This window comes from Thalassophryne amazonica, chromosome 21, assembly GCF_902500255.1.
Source record: "Thalassophryne amazonica chromosome 21, fThaAma1.1, whole genome shotgun sequence".
NCBI lineage: Eukaryota > Metazoa > Chordata > Actinopteri > Batrachoidiformes > Batrachoididae > Thalassophryne > Thalassophryne amazonica.
In genome coordinates this window covers 33,068,258-33,089,177 of record NC_047123.1, presented here as the reverse complement: position 1 = coordinate 33,089,177, position 20,920 = coordinate 33,068,258, and the positions used below count along the sequence as shown (strand labels likewise).

Sequence of the window (20,920 nt, the reverse complement as noted above, 5' to 3'; positions counted from 1 at the left end):
AAGTTGGAGCCAGATTGATGAAGAGTACTGTTTGTCACTCATTAAGTCCATGCCTCAGACTGCAAGCTGTTATAAAAGCCAGAGGTGGTGCAACAAAATACTAGTGATGTGTTGGAACGTTCTTGTTTTTCATGATTCCGTAATTTTTTCCTCAGAATTGAGTGATTCCATATTTTTTTCCCTCTACTTGGTCTAAAAAGTAACCGTTACTGACTGCCACAATTGTTTTTCCTGATTTCTTATAGTGTTTCTTAAAGCCAGACAGTTGCCATTTGAAATGACTTTAGTTGTGTCATGTCTGTGATCTGCTTTTTTTCTACAAAATTAAACTGAATGAACATCCTCCGAGGTCGGTGATTCCATAATTTTTGCCAGAGATTGTAGTCATTCATGCAGATCTTTTCACTGTGTGCAATTTTAACTAAGTGGAGACTAAATTAAAATAATCAGTACCCAGCAGAAACATACATTTCAAAGTCTCAAAGCTTTTGCACTGTTGATTTAATAGAAGACCTGATATACAATCTGCAGCAAAAAGATAAAAAATATAATTTGAAAATTTGTCTGAACTCAAAACCTGCATTTCTGTGTATACAGTAAAGAAATGGCGCAGAAACTTTAAATACATTTGACAAGTCATCACATAGCAGTACTTGGGCAAGCTAACACCTCCACAACAGTAATTTATGCCAGTTAATGAACATGCGCACATGAATGATTTTTTTTTTTTAATATATATATAAGTATTTACATGTTTAAATATCAACATGAGGAAGCAAAATAAAATGGTAAAAAGTGCTGCCTGACCTGCTGTAAAGGCAAACTTTTCTCTTTAGCCTGATGGTGCTGTGTTCAAACCACTGGGGGTCAGTGTGGTACGTTACAAGCTACTGATTACAGGGCCACAGTCTCTCTCACACACACACACACACACACACACACACACACACACACACACACACACACACACACACACACACACACCACACACACACACACACACACACACACACACACACACACACACACACACACACAGCGGCTCCAAACACAAAGTTAGGAGCTGGTTTGTGACACTGAAGCCCTTTCGGATTTGCTGGTGATAAAGCAGCAACCCTGACTGCATTCAACCACTCGTGCTTAAACAAGCAACATTACAAAATTCAATAAAATGTCAAACGCAATACTCATCTATTAGTTGGGGGGTGGGGTGTGGAAGCAGCTTGTATGACACTGACAAACTAGGACAGAACCAAGCATTAACAGCAGTAATTACAAAAAGTAGCACAAAAATGGCTTGTTTACTTCCTTCAAATAGCTTGGCCAAAAGCAACACACATCAGAATAACTAAAGGAAGTGGACATGACATATCAAGGTTACTAATGAGGAGTCGACTGGGGGCTGGTAGCACATGTGAGGCCCACATTGTTTGAATGAGCAAACTGGACCGTTCCCCGCTTAAACGTCATTGACACCTTTGAAGTGAATCAAAGAAATAAACCAGGAAGAGATGTAATAAAAATAAGCAACAAGCTGTTTATTATCCATCAAGTTTACAGGCATCAGGGGAACAGAAGACAAAAACTTTCAGAAATGTTTCTGCTTTGACTCGTTTGACAGTGCAAACGTGACTAAATTATCAGCTACCAGGAGGTTGAGGTTCCCCTCAATTATTACACTCTTAAATGTCAAACTAGGAAAAAATAACCCCCAAATATTTACAAATTGTTAAAAAAAAAAAACTTAACCTGGAGGAGAGGGGAGAGAAAAAAAAATCTTCCAGGTGGACAAAATGCACTGGCTGTTTGATATCAAACAAGTTTTTTTTCTCCTTTTTTAAAAGCACATCATTTAAAAGTGGTGGAAAATAATGAAATGTTCAACAGAAGAAAGCAATAAGACCGAAGACTAGACTGAACCCACGCTGTGCCTGTGTGACAGCTTTCGTGTCACCGCTGAAGACTGCTCTTCTCTGATGTGGAATGTTGTTTCTTCAGATCAGATTAGATTTTTTTAAAAAGTGGGTCCTGAAAACAGAAAAATCAAGAGTGGAGCGGAGGCGGGGGTTATGTTCCGTGGCAAGTGGTGGGTTCTCCGTTGGCCACCAGTCCATTAGAACAGAGTGTCTTAGTAATATCCGGGATGGTACTGCTGGCTCCACGGCTTCTGGTTCCAGAACTGTGCAAGATAAATGTACAAATATCAAAGACGGGAAAGATGTTTGCAAGTTCACATATGGATGCAAAATTCAAGATTTAAAATCAGTTTTATAAAGAGGGGACACCTGGTACAATGTGCAAAAAAAAAAAAAAAAAAAAAAAAAAACCCAAACAAACAACAAAAAACTTCGAACATCAATATATGCATTTACCATACTGAAGAAGAACTGTAAGGTACATCAAAACCACCAAATTTCCTTTGCTGTCCAGTAGGGGGCATTAATTGCGCTAACTAAGAATTATTGAGCAGTCCAACAAACTCACCCCTTGATGCCAGCTCTGGTTGAAGGCTTGGGCCTTGTCCATGCCGTTCCTATTACCGTAGCCACCGCTACTCCTGTTTCCATAGTTGCCACCCTTGTTGCCATAGTTGCCACGGTTACCACCCCTCTGCTGATACTACAGGGAAAAGTAAAACTCACATCACAGCATATTAAACAGATTTCACTATATTAAAACAGGAAGTTTTCACACATACCTGGCTGGGGGGTCCTCTGGCTCCACCTCCTCTGCTCATGTTCCCCCTGCTCATTGGGCCACCTCTGCTCATAGGACCTCCTCTTGGAGGACCCATGAGCCCCCTCATTGGTGCACCCCTGGGGGAGCCGCCCAGGCTGGGCAAGGGTCCACTACCACGGCTAAAGTTTCCACGGCTAGGAAAACCTCTGAATGGTGGGGGAGGGACAAAGACACGAGGTGGACGGTTGAAGTTGGCGCCACGAGAGCTGGGAGCTAGGAAAAAAAATAAAATAAAAAATAAAAAAAATAAACAAATATGGAGGAAGTGAGGTAATGCACTGTGCTGTGCAAGAGGGGAGGAAAAACAAACCCAACACCACCACCACACACATACTACAACCCATCTTACCCCCTCTGAAATTGCCTCTGTTCTGGAAGTTTCCACGCCCACCACCACCACCTCTCTGTCCAGGAGTTCCGCGGCCAAACTGGTTCTTTCCTCCGCGGCTGCCACCACGCTGGCCGCCACCACGCTGGCCGCCGCCACGCTGGCCGCCGCCACCACGCTGGCCGCCCACACGTTTGGGAGTTGTGCTTCCCTGGTTGGGCTTCTTCTCTGCAGGCAGAGCAGTCTTGCTCTCCTCTTTGTACTGCTCCAGCAGCTTGACAGCGTCGTCCTTCTGCAGCTCAGCATAGATGACCTTGTTGAAGCTCTCGCCCTCTTCAGGCAGAGCGTAAAAGCCTGTGACGACCATGAAGCAAAAACAAACATCAAGAGGCATTCTAACCTGTGAAGAGAGTCAACAAGAACCAGTCAGTTTACAGTCAATGTCTTTCATCTCGATCATTACCTTTCATTTTTAGGACCGCGTGCTCAGGCACTTCTTTGCTGTCGCTCTCAACCTTGTTCTGGACTCTCTTCTTGTAGTCCTCATCGGACGGGCAGACCACCACTGCCTGACGCTGGAAGCCAGCAAACAAACACATCTTTCTCTTCTGTCCCGGCGCAGACAGGTTTGTCTGTGGAGAAAAGAAAATATGTTCAAGCACACTGAGGTTACAGATCATTACATCAGCATCACATAGATATAAAAAGTAATGATTAGATTTGATGCCAGCCACATACGTGATCCAGAATATAGTTTCGCTTTTTGCGAGCAGCGATCTCTATAAACTTTCCCAAAAAGAGTGGTGCCCGTTGGGAAATGGCAGTCAGTTTTCCGATGTCCTTTGACTGGCGCTTGAAGCTGTTGATCTGTATTAAGAGTAAAATACGAAAACAGCTCAATGAGTAGAAGAGCACAGAATTTTAAGGCAAAGGTCTCACTTCCAGAGGTCTGAAACATAAGTGTAACTACAAAAACATAAGAAAACTGATATTTTGCACGGACCATCATCTTGTCCACAATAGTGTCGCTGCTCAGGATGCAGTACTTCCTGGGATTTTCCTGAATGTGGTTGTTCACCCATGTAGTCTTCCCTGAGCCTGGCAGGCCAACCATCATTATAATCTGTAAAATCAAAAAGGATCATTAGCATCACGTCTGCAAAAGTTACACCCCAAAACAGAAGAAACCGTTAGTCAAAGAAATAACACTGCATCTTAAACCCATAACATCTGTGCTGACCTCACACTCGGCCTTCGTCTGTGGACCCTTGAGTCCCCGGACTCTGTCCTCTACAGGGATCTGCTGCAGGAAAGTGTAGCCCTCCGGCTGGGGAAAGTAGGGCTTATCCATCTGGCCAAAGTTGAACTCCACAGTGCAGTTGTGGCAGATGACGTGGGGGAACAGCGCATGGCCATTCAGGGCATCCTTACTGACTTGGAAAGCAATAGCTGGCTCGCCGCCATTTTTGGAAAATGACATCACAATCTCCTCGCCCTCAAAGTCCTAAGAAATGCCAACAAGATGCAGAGTTGTGTCAGTCAGAATGCATTTGCTGATAATAAAAACTATCACACAAGACACAAATACATGAGTGCCCCGAGAGCACAATATCCCCAGATGGCTAATGCTGCTTTGGTACAATTGCTTGCTAGAGTCTGATAACATTTCAAGGAATTGTACCAAATTTCCTCTTAAGAGTGGGAGGAGCTGATTTCAGAACACTTATATCCTATTTGGGGCGGACAGACAGATGGAAAGAAAATGCCACAAAAAATAAATAAATAAAAATTGAAGGAGCATATCGAGAAGTAACTATGTCTTACAATAAGGCAGCAGATGACATCATTCTCATCAAAAGTCTCTCCAAAGTCCTCAGTCACACAGTTGGTGGTCTTTTTGCCTTTTGAAGAGTAGGCATAAGAGTACTCCTCCTCACCTAAACATTAACAAGAGTCTAATTTAACTGAAAAACAGACAGCAGGGTAGTTCAAGACACCAGAACCAAAGGCATTCTGTACAGTACACTAATCACCTGCTGGCAAGGCATGAACCACCATTATCATAATGCAGTTGGAGCCATTTTACTTTCACGTTATCCTACTTATTAGCCACTAGAGGGACCTCTTGGGCATGCTGGCTTTGTCACATCTAAATCTCAGAGATATCGCTGAACACACAGAAAAGACTGACATCTTTGTATCTACTTGTCTACACAACTACTCACATTTCTGTGTAAACTTAAACTGTGGGAAGAAAAAAAACAAACAAACAAACAAAAAACCAAAAAACAAATATACTCACCAAGGAGAAGCATGCCAGTAGCCAGGGACCAGCCAACGTGCACATCATGGACCTCCACGTTCTTTCCAGAGATGTGTTTCACTGGAATTTTCTCTGTGAGCTATTGACACAAAGTGACAAAATTCATTTCTGTGAGGCCATACGGCAACGTTGTCATCAATGTATGCTATAATCAAAGACTAAGACAGCTGTGAATTACTTTTCAATGCACACACAGACAGCATTGTGACTGTACCTTCATCTCAAAGCAGGCTTTGCCTTTGTTCACACCATGGGTGCCCTTTCCCCCCGACCAGAGGTAAGCAAAACTCTCCATTGTGAGGGGTGAAGCGCTGTAACGGTCTCGTGACACCTTAAAGTTCAGGTCACAATTGTCTGGAGAGAGTGTGGGGGACAAACACACACACACGCACACAAAATGTAATTACAAGAACAAAACCCTGTTTGCACACTGCTGGTCAGGTCACACAAGCACTTACATGTATCCAGACAGACTTTTGTCTCATCAAACTCCTCATCCTCTTCAACCAAAGGAGGTGCGGGAGACTTTAAGGAGGCCCTGAAAAGGCAGCACAACTAGTCAAGATGATTTACAGACTCAGCAGCTGCATGGAAAAGCAGGTGCCTTGGAGTGCTGAAGAATTTGGTGGATTGGTAGACAACTAGAGGATAATGCAAGTATTATACTTGACACTTGAAAATCCATGCCAGTTTTAGTCAGCCTCGACAAAGAGCACTTACCTCATAGATTCCATTGAAATCTAAAACTTGAGATACACAAACAGAACATACTTAAACTAGCCTTAGCATGCAAGGCAAATTACCCCTCCAGTTTCAATTCTCCAGATTACTGTGGGTCAATAAAGTAGGGGGTCCATTTCAACTTGTGTGAAACTTTAAAACTAACTCAACTTGCTGTACTCGAGTTATCACGTGCAATCATTGTGCATAATAGATAAAGCATCTTACCAACTGCGTAGCTTAACCACCTGAGGTGGCAGCTATCAAGTGCTTTTAAACAAGAAACTGATGTGGGATTCATCATTACATTCCTGTCATCTGCTGCAGACTATGCATCTCCCTAAATGCAGGGACAATATCTGTTTGTCAGTTAACAGCACTGTAGCAGCTGACATGAAAGAGACCCTGGAGAATAGCCACATGGTATGACAGGAGCCACTCGAGAGGCCTGTAACTGCCCACTAACATGGCAACACTAGTGAGAGAAAAGCCCATTGGTGAAAATTGAAAAACTGGAATCCTTATTGGGAAAAGAGGACCTTAAAGCATTAAGAAAAATACAATAGTACAAGTTTTATTTCAGCACTTTTAGCTATTATCCCCATTATAGTAATAATTAACGTTTAATTCACCAACATAAGCACAGAGATATGGAGATGTAAAATCCATCATGATGAATGTTGTAGTCTGTATGTGCTCCCAAATACATGCACTAAAACAGCGGTGCAGTTACAAGATTTGTAATCGCATCATGTCTGTCTCGTTCTGTTTCCCAATGTAACATGTACAGTTGGTGAGTTAAATGTTTTTACCATTCATAGGAGTAACAGCCAAAACTATGCATTTCAGTTATACCACAGTGGAATTTTTTCTTTATTACCGATGTCCAGCAATCAGAGTCCATATCAACTGAACCCCTTCACCCAGTTTAATAACGCAATGATAACAAAATACCGACCAAGAAGTTGGTACATGAATCTACATACAACATCACACACCATGCACGCTGTCACCTTTGGAGGAGTACAAAATAGCCTTACAAATCGCAGATCCAAACACGAAGACATACATACATGATACAGAAGTACAATTTTGACATCATAAATCCAGTAAAAGGAGGAATAAAAATAAACAAATAAATAGACCACTGCAAAGCAAAACGATGGACGGTCAATTGCAATTTCTTCCGTGGACGTCCCAAAGCAGCTTGGAAATTTTGCTATGTTGTTGTGTACTACCCTGCAGCAAAGAACCCCTCCTGCTATGCCTGTCAGCTAGTCATCCCCACCCTCCCGCCCTTTACAAATGCACATGTGCTACTTTCCTCTGGGTTCTCTTTGAGCAGCCTTGGTTCAGCCTGAGGACACAACGGGCTTTCCAAAACAGCAAATAGTATGAGGAACAGAGGTGAAAATTCAGATGTGATAGATGCACTTCTGCTACAGAATGCAGTCCATTAAAGACAAAGTGTGAGTGGGCACTGAAAAAAGTAAATGGTAAGGCTCTTTAAGTATTCAGGGATGAGGCTCAAAACATGTGTAAAAGTAGGGTTATTAATAAATGATACTTGCAAATGAGGGTGTTTCCCTTGCTAGTTGTATGTGCATTGGCACTTAAAGCCAATACAGTTAAACAAACCTATGGATGGCGCTTCAGGGATGCCGAAGGCCATTTTTGCTCTGTCCCATCCTTACCAGTTGTATTTGCTCTCTTCAATAAATTCAAAGTAGCCCCTTCCATGTTCCTCCCGGCGTCTCTTAACACCCTTCTTATTCTTCTGATCAGCATTCGTGTCTTTGTCCGCATCCCCTTTGAAAATAGAACAAAGATATAGAATGAGGTGCTCCTTTTGTGTGAGAGAGAGGTCGGACTGGCAGTGGGGTTCTGGCCCACAAAGCCCGTTCATTAGTTACAGTTTCGACCATTATTATCAATATTAAGAGGCAACACCTCATGATTATATTAAACACAATACAGTCATAATCAATCAAATGTTACAATATCTAATGACCAGGTGATAATTAAAATATAAGCTGGTCCAAGATGACATTGTGACATCAGTGTTTACTGGGGCTGGAAAAGAAAACGTCTGATCATGAACCCTACAATAAAGGGCCTTGAATATACTATTCTCAAAGAGAGAGTGTCTTCTATCATTAATCAAGGTGGAAAGTGTGTTTATGTCCGGTATTAATTCTTCATGCAAAAAAAAAAAAAAAAAAAAGTGGAAACCTGTGTACACCTACAATGACCCAACCCTCACTTTCCATCAACCCTTATTTTCTACATTCACCCAACAAGACAACACCTTCAACACCTATTCCAAACCTTTAGGTGAACTAGATCAGGACTTCCCTGTCCTAAATGCCAAATGCCCCTACTTTTGTAACTATAATTTTCATGATTGACTACATCCATATATTTTTACAGTTAATCAATTACTTGGGTAAAATGTCAAAAAGTTCAAACAAAATACAAAAACGCACCAATTCAAAGTCCCACAACCCAAACCATTTGTTACTGCTCAATTACATAACAAATAAAAAAATTGAAGAAATAATAATGAATAAATAAGTTGCGATTTTCTTCCTGCTGACGAGTGACAAAGAAGGTATGGCGACACAGACGCACAACCTTGTGCAGCAATCTTCATGAAGGGTCAAAGAAATACACTCAACAAAAATATAAACGCAACACTTTTGTTTTTGCTCCTATTTTGTATGAGATGAACTCAAAGATCTAAAACTTTTTCCACATACACAATATCACCATTTCCCTCAAATATTGTTCACAAACCAGTCTAAATCTGTGATAGTGAGCACTTCTCCTTTGCTGAGATAATCCATCCCACCTCACAGGTGTGCCATACCAAGATGCTGATTAGACACCATGATTAGTGCACAGGTGTGCCTTAGACTGCCCACAATAAAAGGCCACTCTGAAAGGTGCAGTTTTATCACACAGCACAATGCCACAGACGTCACAAGATTTGAGGGAGCGTGCAATTGGCATGCTGACAGTAGGAATGTCAACCAGAGCTGTTGCTCGTGTATTGAATGTTCATTTCTCTACCATTAGCTGTCTCCAAAGGCGTTTCAGAGAATTTGGCAGTACATCCAACCAGCCTCACAACCGCAGACCACGTGTAACCACACCAGCCCAGGACCTCCACATCCAGCATGTTCACCTCCAAGATCGTCTGAGACCAGCCACTCGGACAGCTGCTGAAACAATCGGTGTGCATAACCAAAGAATTTCTGCACAAACTGTCAGAAACCGTCTCAGGGAAGCTCATCTGCATGCTCGTCGTCCTCATCGGGATCTCGACCTGACTCCAGTTCGTCGTCGCAACTTCGCACAGCCATTGAAGAGGAGTGGACCAACATTCCACAGGCCACAATTGACAACCTGATCAACTCTATGCGAAGGAGATGTGTTGCACTGCATGAGGCAAATGGTGGTCACACCAGATACTGACTGGTACCCCCCCCCAATAAAACAAAACTGCACCTTTCAGAGTGGCCTTTAGATCTTTGAGTTCATCTCATACAAAATAGGAGCAAAACCAAAAGTGTTGCATTTATATTTTTGTTGAGTATACTTGAATGCGACTCATCAATATACTTTCTATGAAATGTAAAAGCTAAATTGAAATCAGATTTGGACTATCACACTTTTGTACTAGTTGGAGTAATGCATCACCCAAGCGCCAGCCGCCATTTCACTCTTCTTTCGGGCTCAGTTATTGGGTTGAACGATTTATCGAATTCTAGCCGAAATCGGAATTTAAATTAATGCTATTGGCAAACCACAAAGGCTGCGATTGACACAATGTTGGCCACTGTGTATTAACAGAGGTTGGGTGATTATGTAATCAGAGGTTGCAGTAGTGTGTAATGCGGAAGCAGCTGCAGAGTTGAGTGAATATGTTCCATCAGTTCAACGCAGTGACTCAATGCATAAGGAGTCCCTAAACGCACCCTTCAATGATATAATTTCTTCCAAAATACTAACCTAAGTGTACCAATCCACATTTGTAAACCGCTCAAGTCCAAGGCATGCTCACCAATTAGAAGTGCTTAATATATGTAACATTTCAATTTTCACTTAAATGGTAATGCTCCATCACGTTTTAGTGACGACTTAACTGAACTTGACTTACAGAAATTACCATCTCAACTCAAACTACATCTGTCAGAAAAATCCTAATTAGACATTTCCCCCAAAATTATTCAGCCCTACTCTGTTGTCTCATTTGGAATCAAGTAAAATGAAAGACTGATTTAGCAATACTGTTCACATATACTTTGCATGTTTTTTTTGCATTATTAATGTATGGAAATGGTAGGAACATGCCCTTGGAAAGTACTTAAAAGGGACCTCTAATAATTATTTTTTGTATAATAGTGTCATTCTAAGTGTTAAATAAAGAGCAATAAACAAATTTGCTAAAAATAAATTGCTGCTAGGCGCGCTGCAATGAAACCGGATGTGTGGCGCAAGTGTGAGGGGTAATGTGTTTACAATACAGCAGCAAGCCATAAGCTCTGCACCCCTTTCACTTCTTACACAGACACCAAACAGCAATTTCATATTTTTCAGACTTTATTTTATTTTTGTCTTGGTGGATTATGGGATTTCCTTTCATCGCGGGAAGAGTCAACTGATGGCCGCGATAAATGCTGACGCGACGTTAATGAATCAAGTGTTGTGACTCTTAAGTTAATTTTCTTGTTGTGGAACAAAGGGCAGCGAGTGATGTCACTCCACTGCAAACTCACCCCACGCCAGCTATCCATGCTTATTTTCTTAATTAAGACTGACTAGTTTAAAGTTAGGGACCTGCCAGTGTGATTTATGGAACTGGGCAGTGTGCCCCTGCTTCTCCCATCAATGGGCTTTTTACCTGACAATTCCATTCCTCTTCCTTAAAACATCATGTCTCTTACAAAACTTGAGTAAGAACAATGTATTATGCCACTGGTGTGTATAAATAATTTATTACATGACCATGTCAGAATTGAACTATTGTGTTATTAGAGTGGGGTGACTTAACCTGGGGCACGTTCACAGTGAGGTGACTTCACTATGAACCAGAAAGCGCCAGCGTTCTCTGGTTCAGACTGAAAAGACACTACTTTTCTTCAGCCCCTGACAAAGAACTATTTCCAGACGTCGTCCAAAACCAGGACGCTTATGTGGATAAGTTTTCGTCAGACTGGGATGATGAATTCGACTGAAACAAACAGGTAAGACTCCATATTTACATTTATACCATGTTTCTGGGGCTCATGTTGGCTGTGGTTCACCCTGCATTTACATACTGAAGTCAAATAATGTTGGGACTGCAGTGTCTTTTTTTTTTTTTGGTTTTGAACTCATTCTCAGTGGGACAAGCGAGGAATAGTGGGTCGCCATCACATGTGAGCGAGCCAGACTCCCACCTGAACTTTGTGAATCTTTTGTCAGTCTGTCTTAACATTCGCCCTTGCTTGCACAGAATTCAACATGGACGCACTAAGGCGGGAACTTGGTCTCCACACGCATACGTCAAAATTTGACCAATCAGATGCGTGTTTTATATTTTATGTTATCGATTTTTTTTAAATGATCAAAAACAAAACCTCATAATAAGGGTGGAAAATGCATGTTTTTATTATGTTTTATCATAAGAAAGTAGTTATATTTAGGCTAGCCCTTTTTAAAATAACGCATTGTTTTACTATTTGCATTTGTCGCTATGGCGCGCAGGGAATTGTGGGAAGCAATTTTGGCTTCTTTCATAAACGAATACGCGATTACAAAACTAAATTGGCATTATTTTCCTACATATAATGATTATCCGACAGAATATGAAAACACGTAGTACTGTTTTATATTTCATAAAGTCTGCATTATGTATCCTGTATACACACCCCAGTGAACTAACTTGCTTGCTGGCCTAGATTGTTAGCACTTAGCGCTAACTACTCCAGACAAAGAAAACTACGTTAGCTAGCAAGCTAACACGCTAGCTAAACAAAAAGCCGTAACATCCACTAGAATAAATTTGCCAACTAGGCTCCATACTGATATGTACCGCTTAGTCGCGTAGCTACCGCTATTCACGTTAGCGGATTATTCTATATAATTAACATCCACGCGCTAGCCACGATGTGACCGATGCTAAGTTAGCTCCAACGTTAGCCCACCGATGTCACGCTACCAGCGTCATTTCCAAAACTCGACATCCAGCCAGTCATCCAGGCTCATGGGCAAAGCCATCCGGTCAACTCACCCTCAGCAGCCTGGTCATCCGCGTCGATTTTCTCCATATCGTCCACATCGCCCTTGAGCAGGGGATCCATGTCATCATCGTCGTCCATGTTGCCCTCACCCATCTCTTCATCCTCAGCGACGGCATTCCCGCCGCCTCCATTCTTCTCCTCTTCCACAGCCTCACTGGCCTCCATGCTTTCCTCCGCAGGGCCTTCGCCCTCCTCTTCCTCCCCCATGGCCTCCTGGTCGGCGGCGGGGGTTTCTTCTTCCTCCTCTTGCTCGGCATCGGGGGCTTCTTCTTCTGCTTCTTTCCCCTCCTGCTCGGCGGCGGCCTCTTCCTCCGCTGCGGCCTCTCCGGCGAGGGCCTCCTCGTCCAGCGCGGCCTGCAGGCGGTCCATCAGCTCGGCCTTCAGACCCTTATCCGACAGATTTCGCTTTTTCAGCTCGTCCTTCAGCTCATTTACTTTCAGCTTTTTGACGTTAAGAGAACTCATGGTAATATATATATATTTTTTTTTTGCTAGACGGCAAAAATGAACGTTTATTTTAAATAAAAAAAGACAAAAATCCCGGACACTCTTTGTTAGCGGATGTAGCTCAAAACTGCGCCAAGTGTCACCAGCCAAAAAAGAGGCGTTGTGCGCGCGAGGTGGGGGAGGACGACATCTTCTACCTTAAATATCAGAATAGCAGCGCTGTCATTACCGTAAATCACAATTAGATGGCAAATGTAAATACACACATTATAAAAATATTTAAAATATTTATTAAAAATTCTGAAATATCCTGTTTACCATCTAAATTGGTTACAATGTTTGAAGTAGCATATGTTGCCCGTGGGGATCCACGGGCTGTAAATTGGGTAGTGTTTATAAAAAAGCTAGCTGACATTTTTCAAGGGTGGTAATAAATTGCGCAAAGCTTCTATATGAGTTAGATTGGCGTGTGATTCCAGAATGTTATTAGAACCAGGGGCGTAGGTTTGCATATGGACCATAGGGACAAGTCACAACCATTATTTTGGGATGGCAAAATAGTCCCTACCAATATTTAGCATTTTTGTTTATATAACAAAATCATTCACTATTTTTTTTTGCGAACTCGATACTATAATTTTAGTCGTCACGTTTTGTGTTTTCGACGTGCCAGAGTGACAGGGTTACCCATGTTGCAATTTCATTGGCTCACGTTCTTCTCACATGGCCGTAAACAAAGCGCATCTCGTGGCAGGCAGCGCTTCATTTGTAAAGTGGGAGGTCCCGGAGCGCAGAGGATGGGTGGCTCCGGTGCAGTGTTGCCAGATGTACGATAATTATCGTATTTGTACGATAGTTTTGCCCTCTGTACGATGTACGATCAATAATGGGAAAAAATCCAATATGTACGATAATTTCAGTTGGTTGCCCAAACACGCATCTCTCTCTGACACCCAAGAATCATTTTGCAGGCGTTGCACTCAGGCGGCATCAAAGACACACCACACACAGCTTTGGCCGCCCGGGACAACGTCATTTGAAAGCCCGCCCCCTCCCCATACAAAGTAATGAGTTCCATCCAATCTGTGCCGTGACAGGAAGATTCCCCAACCAACATCTTTTTTCTTTTTTTTTTTTTTACTTTATTTCAACAAATGCAACAACAAACGACCAAAACACAAAAGCAAAGAGATATACAAGAAAAATTAAAAAAAAGTTCAAGTTCCTTATGGAGGTGTCAACATTTTTTCTGTGTTCAACAAAATCTGCACAAGTGTCCATGGCATCGGATGACGACAGCGACCTCGAGGTTGAATTCGACTCTTTCTAGTCTGGTAATTGACACGTTTGTGTCCCTTCACAGGAAAAAAAAAAAAAAAATCTTTCTAGTAGTGCGTTCTAGTTTCCCCATTACTATAATTACTGTTTAAAAATGTGACATAAAATTCTTTGGAAATTAAAAAAAAAACAAAAAACTAAACGCTAAAATAGCTACGTTGTATGCGTTTTGTTTGTGTACGATCATTTCTCCCAAAATACGATAATTTTGAGGTTTTGGTACGATAGTTTCATATTTCATATCTGGCAACACTGCTCCGGTGAAGAAAAACAAGAAGGGCGGGGTGGAGGGCTTGCGAACAATGCTGTGCGCCACACGTAAAATAAACTGCACACCCACACACACCTTCACAAATGACACTAACATCCTGCCTTTTCCTCAGAAATTACTACATTTATGTTTGCTGTCTGTCTCTGTACTTTTTTGTCACTTTTGCGCTCTTTTTCATACTTTTGCCTCGTTTCAAAAGTCACCGAACGCACTTTACCGTAATATATGCAACATATAGCATGCTGTTGGAAAGCACGGGTTCTTGGCTTGCTGTCAGTGTTAAATTTTTCAGAGTGAGGGCTTACATGAGAACTTACGGTAATGAGAATCAGCGGCGCATTAGTGTGAAACTTCCGTGTTTTTCCTCTGCGTTATGACATCACAGGCTTCGTTTACCGTAATACACCATATATATCATTGGAAATCCCTTTTTTTTAAATTAGGTTGCCAGATACCTACAACTGCATTATTGATGAAGAGAATAAATTATACATCTTGGTTGCAAAAACTTTTTTTTTTTTTTTGTTAGCTCCACAAGTATTTTTTTGTTGTCTTGTTCTCTCAGGTGTAGGCCTAACGAATAGATTCGTGATTTTGGGTGCAATTTTGTTATTTAAGCTATTTGTTTGTTTGCCTACACGCTTAATATTGTAAATAAAGTGTTAAATTATTCAGCATTATGTCGTCATATGTTATGTATTATGCTGTACTTGTGCGTCTAATGGTATGAGTGGGTTAGGGGGTGGTGGTGGTGGGCAGGGGGGCCGGGGGGGTGGTGGTATTGTCCCTACCAAAGCTGAGACCAAACCTACGCCCTTGATTAGAACCTTAGACCTCAACAGTTTTTTTGAAGAAGAATTCAACCCTTTAATTTCCTTTTAATACGTACTTTTTAAAATGTTAATATAATGTCTTAATGTATTTAGAAATTGTTTAGGTTCTTGTTATCATATACACACAAAATTATTATTATTATTATCATCATCATCATTATTGTTACTATCAGTATTATTATAATAATAATTATTTTATTTTTACATCTATTTTGTCATTTGATTTTTAAATGGACCACAGTGAAAATAAGTGTTTTCACTTTCTTGTGTCATCTGGGCATTTTTAAGTATTTACAGGTTACATAATTTTTTTTTAATGTCTTCATGTTTTCCTTTGATTTATAGTGTAATTGCCTACACAATAATGCAAATTTGATGTAATGAGTGACAGAATTGCAGATTTTTTTGGGGGGGGGGGGGTGGACAGATGAGGTAAATGAAATCCTTGGGGTGACTCATTAAAAAGGTTGTACAAGGTTGCATTTCAAGTTGCACAAGTTAATACAAAGTTAAGATGTATAATAAACTGTACGCTGTTTTAATTTGATTCATAAATATCAGATTTATGATACATGATACATGAGATCAGTCAAGGAATCATTAATGAATCTATCAAATTCCTATTTGCATGCATCATCACTACTAAATCAAGGTTGTGACAACAAAGGTTTCACTTATGTCCTATACATCATATTTAGAATTATTTACAGGTATTATTTTCAATTCATTGAATCACAGATTGAAGAAAATTGGGATTTCACATGTCAAGATTCTATTTGGCCTTAAAAAAAAAAATCTACGTTTCTGTATTCCATAGAATAAAATAATGAATTATGGATGAAAACAAATTTGACCACCACATGGGAGCGCCCTTGGTCCCATAAACGACTAAGTGAAATTGAATATATGGATAGTCAGTAGATTTACTTTGATCGCTTGTTTTGACATCATCGAGTTTCTCTATTTTGATTTTATTTGCGCATCGGTGTTTTCTTTCATCTCTTATTTCAATCACATTGTTGCATTATGACATCAAACTGTCTTTTTTTTTTCCTTGAAAGGTTGTTGAGACCGAAATGCTTATTAACATATTTGTTAAAAGGTAATGATTAAGTGGAAAAACGCACTTTTATTCTGAACACCAAATTATTATTATTATAATTGCATGCATTAATTTATTTTAAAGAGGATTGCGGCCTGGTTGTGCCTACCAGTTGCTCTTCACTGCCCCCTTGTGGTCACTGTAGTAAAGGTCCCGGTCCGTTCATGAAGTAATCTTCGGTGCACTTTTCTTCTCTTCACGGCGCGCGCCGCTTATCACGCCACTTCTAAGCCGGTGATTTTCTTCAAATCTATCATGAGTTACATGTTTTGGATTTACACGCACGAATCTTTGCTTGGATTGAAAAAAAAATGCACAGTGCTTTTGTTTCCAAATCTTTTTAAATATTAACAAGTTGTCATGTCATATCTGAGTCACGGAGGAGAGAGATTCACACTCAGAGGAACGCAGCGGGTAAGTCACACATTATTCATAAAAAGAAGAATAGTAAAATATTTAAAGGTGCATGCGCTGTGGAGGAGTAATATTGTTGTAGTGCTCGAAAAATCATATGTGGGTGTGGTTGCAGCTCTGCACGTCAGCCTCTTGCATCCTTCTATCATTTTATTTGTCAGAGCGCAGAAGTGCAGCATCCCTGTGAGTCCGGGGGTGTCAGAGGACAAAGCTGCGGGTGTCACCCTCAAGAGCGCCCTGCACCCGAGGGTGCCGGAGGGTCCCCACGTTGGAACATGTGCCAGAGAGCAACGGACAGGGTTCCGTCCTTCAGGTCCCTCCGTGGTCCCGGAGGAGACCGCATCACGTGCAGCACTTTGCACAGAGGGACGGCCAGTCCCGGGTTTGGAAAGTCCGACAGGAAAGTTCTGTGTTGTGAGAAATGCTCGGCCACCCTCGTTTCTCTGAAGAAACAAGCTCTGAGTCTGGCTGTTCACCACCACTTCTCCTGCAAGGTCAGTGCGCACCAAAACAACCTGTCCACAGGCGGAGCTACACTGTGGATTATGGGTCGCCCCCCCCATATGACAGAATGAACCAATTATGGGAATGATGGAATGTGTAGTTGTGGATCATGCCAAAACTTATCATTACTGCAAACAAGCAACATATATGGCCGTGCATGTAGAGATGCTGCTGGCTGCAGCCTTTAAATATGAAATTCATAATATGGCATGCATGCACAATCCTGAGCCATTCACCAGGTGTCTCTATGTGGCAGCACAACACATCTAGAATTCATTTTCAATGTTCAAAGTTCAGGTGTTCAAAGTTCAGGTGTTTCAAAGAGTTGCAATGCAATGATGAATAGTTTTTACACCACCCCAAGGCACACGTTCTATCTATTCTTTAATTCAGGTTTTACTTTTCCATTCTGTTGTATATTTCTTATATATTTCTCTTTTTTCATGTCAAATCTGGGAAAGTGTTTGAAACATCAGTGTTTCAAATGTTTCAAAGCAGTGTTTACGGAGTTTGGTAAACACTGGCACCTACTGGACAGCGCAGGAGTGTGCATCAGTGTCAGTTTCTGAATTTCATTTTCAAAGGCTGAACTCGGCAAAGCAGTCCAGTCATATTGAGACTTGACCCACCACTAATTGCAAAAAAAAAAAAAAAAAAAAAAAGTTTTATGTGGGATTATCCTCTGATATACCCCAGGAATAACATATTAAACATAGAGAACAATAGAAGGAGTAGAAAGGCCCAAGATATGCTTATTTAAGTTAATTTGATATGAACATGAAAGGAATCAGTCAAACAACTGCAAATATTTTATCTATCATCAAAAGGATAGTAGAGAAGCTTGAATCTTCGACTGGACTGGGTTGCTTGATGCAAGGACATTTCGCTTCAAATCGCAGAAGCTTCCTCAGCTAAAATTCTTGCTCTGGTAGTCTGACTTCTGTCATGACTCTTGTAGAGAAGAATAACAGAAGCCACAAAAGATGGAGTTTTAAACCTAGCCAGACCCCTCCTACTGAGAGGCAGACTGCTATTGGCTAGTTAGCACCCTCCTAATGACAGGGCAGCTGTCCCTCCTAACGATGGGACTGATGGCGGCTCTCTTGATGACATGAATGACTCATTACCATGAACAAAAGACTGAAACTGCTTAGACCTGAATACCCCATTGTAAACAGCTTCTCTACTATGGAAACCACCTGGACAACTGAGAGCCTTCACAGAAACAGTCATCAAAGGAGGACTGAAATGCTATCCAAATTCACCTATAGTGTTGTTAGAAATACTAGAAACTGAAATTAATGCCCTTTTAGATAATTAACTAATTATGTCATGATAATTAAGCTAATTATCACCATTACTGATAAAAGTAAGTCCCTTCCACTGTTCCCTTGTTTTGTACTCGGCATCGCCACAGCAAATCCAAGGTAGATCTGCATGTTGAATTGGCACAAATTTTACGCCAGATGCCCTTCCTGACGCAACTCCACATTACATAGAGAAATGTGGTAGGGGTGGGATTTGAACCAGCAACCTTCTGCAATGAAACCAAGCACATTAACCACTTGGTCACCACCCCTACTATCACCATTACTGAAAAGATAACCTATTTTACCATAACGCTTAGAACTTCAAACAAATACATATGAGATACGAGGTCTATTAGAAAAGTATCCGACCTTATTATTTTTTTCAAAAACCATATGGAATTGAATCACGTGTGATTGCGTCAGACAAGCTTGAACCCTCGTGCGCATGCGTGAGTTTTTCCACGCCTGTCGGTTGCGTCATTCGCCTGTGAGCAGGCTTTGAGTGAGGAGTGGTCCACCCCCTCGGCGGATTTTCATTGTCAGGAAATGGCGGAATGATTTGGGCTTTTTTTCCATCAGAATTTTTTCAGAAACTGTTAGAGACTGGCAGCTGGAAACCATTCGAAAAATTTATCTGGCTTTCGGTGAAAATTTTACAGGCTTCACAGAGAATAAGGACTGTTACTACAGCTTTAAGGACGGCTTTAAGGACGCTCGGCTTGCCACGCTCCATGCCGCCATCGAGAGCCACAAACCACCAGATCATTTCTAAACGGATGGCTCTGTGGAGCCGGAACCGTCGTGTGCAATTTCTCTGGTTATCACAAGAGCTGGACATCAACCATTTCCCAGCAGATTTCACTTTAAACAAGAGATTTTGTCATGGAAAGCCGAGCGGAGGCTTCGCGCGTCACGATGGATTCGCTACTGGAGCGAGACAAAGGAACACCTCCGTTTTGGTCTCACAGGACGGCTTTGGGATGGCGTTCAGACAGCTGTTGGTGGTTTTTCCATCGAGTGATTATCCGAGAAATTGTGGATGTGCCTGGACATGCCAGAACATGTCCCGTGAGGCTTCATCACGGCGTTGCTGTGTGCCATGCCTTAAAGCCGTCCTTAAAGCTGTAGTAACAGTCCTTATTCTCTATGAAGCCCGTAAAATTTTCACCGAAAGCCAGATAAATTTTTCGAATGGTTTCCAGCTGCCAGTCTCTAACAGTTTCTGAAAAAATTCTGATGGAAAAAAAGCCCAAATCATTCCGCCATTTCCTGACAATGAAAATCCGCCGAGGGGGTGGACCACTCCTCACTCAAAGCCTGCTCACAGGCAAATGACGCAACCGACAGGCGTGGAAAAACTCACGCATGCGCACGAGGGTTCAAGCTTGTCTGACGCAATCACACGTGATTCAAATCCATATGGTTTTTGATAAAAATAATAAGGTCGGATACTTTTCTAATAGACCTCGTAAGTGTCAAATTCAGGAGGTGGTCAAATAACACATGTAAGTGTCCTAAAGAGGTTGTAATTATGCAAATATGGCTTAAACAAAAAGTACACCTTGTACCAGATAAGACAGAACCCGGAGCGAGATGATTCCAAAGTCACGAAACTCTTTTTGAAGCTCTGTGATTGTTCATTCATCAACTTCAGTCACAACTTCTGGATCCACTGCATTATAGCAGCTAGAACCTTTGCAGTCTCCACAAGCAAATGTACACTCAAGGCCATGCATGAGACGAGTGCATTTCAAAGTACTGTATCCGGTTTTGCAGTTACAGTGAATAATTTCCAGTAGGCGGTCAGGAGCTGGAGGCAGGTCTGTTCGTACTGGAATGAACTTGCCATTCTTTTCTTTCCACCCATATTCGTTAAGATTTAGGTTTTCTCCGTTCTATTTTAATGGAAGACGTGTAGGGAGTGGTACTTTGCTGCACCTGAAGTTGTTTGATGGTTCCTTTAATGTTCATACCAAAATTAACTTTAATTAGCATATTTTTGGCCCTTCCACCCCTTCAATTGTTCTTTATTTTTAATATGTGATTCCTGGGGTATGACAGAGGAAAATCCCACATGAAACATTTTTTTTTTTTTTTTTGCAATTAGTGGTGGGTTGGAGCCTTAAATTGAGTAACTTCAATAGACTAAGGGGTCTGTAGCTTCACAAGCACATACATTGCTTGTTAAAGAATTACTGCAGAAAATGACTCACTGTTTCAAACATACAAAACATGGATCAAACACCTGCTTCTGAAAAGGATTCAGTGTTTCTGAATGTTTAAAATGTTGTGAGGGCAACATCT

General features: G+C 41.4%; 2 protein-coding genes and 1 long non-coding RNA gene across 5 annotated transcripts in view; 2 read left to right on the top strand and 1 right to left on the bottom strand.

The window, feature by feature from the left end:
* Positions 1-1,508: 1,508 nt before the first annotated feature.
* On the bottom strand, positions 1,509-13,003 carry hnrnpub (heterogeneous nuclear ribonucleoprotein Ub). 2 transcript variants are annotated; one of them, XM_034162479.1, is made up of 15 exons: positions 12,388-12,992; positions 7,805-7,919; positions 5,849-5,928; positions 5,605-5,744; positions 5,370-5,469; positions 4,892-5,004; positions 4,308-4,571; positions 4,071-4,190; positions 3,806-3,934; positions 3,531-3,699; positions 3,261-3,421; positions 3,089-3,212; positions 2,699-2,952; positions 2,485-2,619; positions 1,509-2,179 (listed from the first exon to the last, which is right to left on the bottom strand). In XM_034162479.1, the coding sequence occupies exons 1-15, from the start codon at positions 12,860-12,862 to the stop codon at positions 2,129-2,131; spliced, it is 2,430 nt and encodes an 809-aa protein (XP_034018370.1). In that variant the 5' UTR covers positions 12,863-12,992; the 3' UTR covers positions 1,509-2,128. The 2 variants fall into 2 exon arrangements, with proteins under 2 accessions (XP_034018370.1, XP_034018371.1); XM_034162480.1 differs by having other exon boundaries at positions 3,089-3,421; positions 12,388-13,003.
* Positions 6,540-7,136, top strand: LOC117503270. Its single transcript, XR_004558532.1, has 2 exons — positions 6,540-6,789; positions 6,847-7,136. It is a non-coding gene; the product is annotated as an uncharacterized LOC117503270 (long non-coding RNA).
* Positions 13,004-16,569: 3,566 nt separating the features above from the next.
* kif26bb (kinesin family member 26Bb) overlaps positions 16,570-20,920 on the top strand; it is a 28,299-nt gene continuing 23,948 nt past the window's right edge. For both annotated transcript variants that reach the window (XM_034162478.1, XM_034162477.1), the window contains exons 1-2: positions 16,570-16,802; positions 16,964-17,296. In XM_034162478.1, coding sequence (XP_034018369.1) covers positions 16,749-16,802; positions 16,964-17,296 — 387 coding nt within the window. In that variant the 5' untranslated portion in view covers positions 16,570-16,748. The remainder of the gene's footprint in view (positions 16,803-16,963; positions 17,297-20,920) is intronic.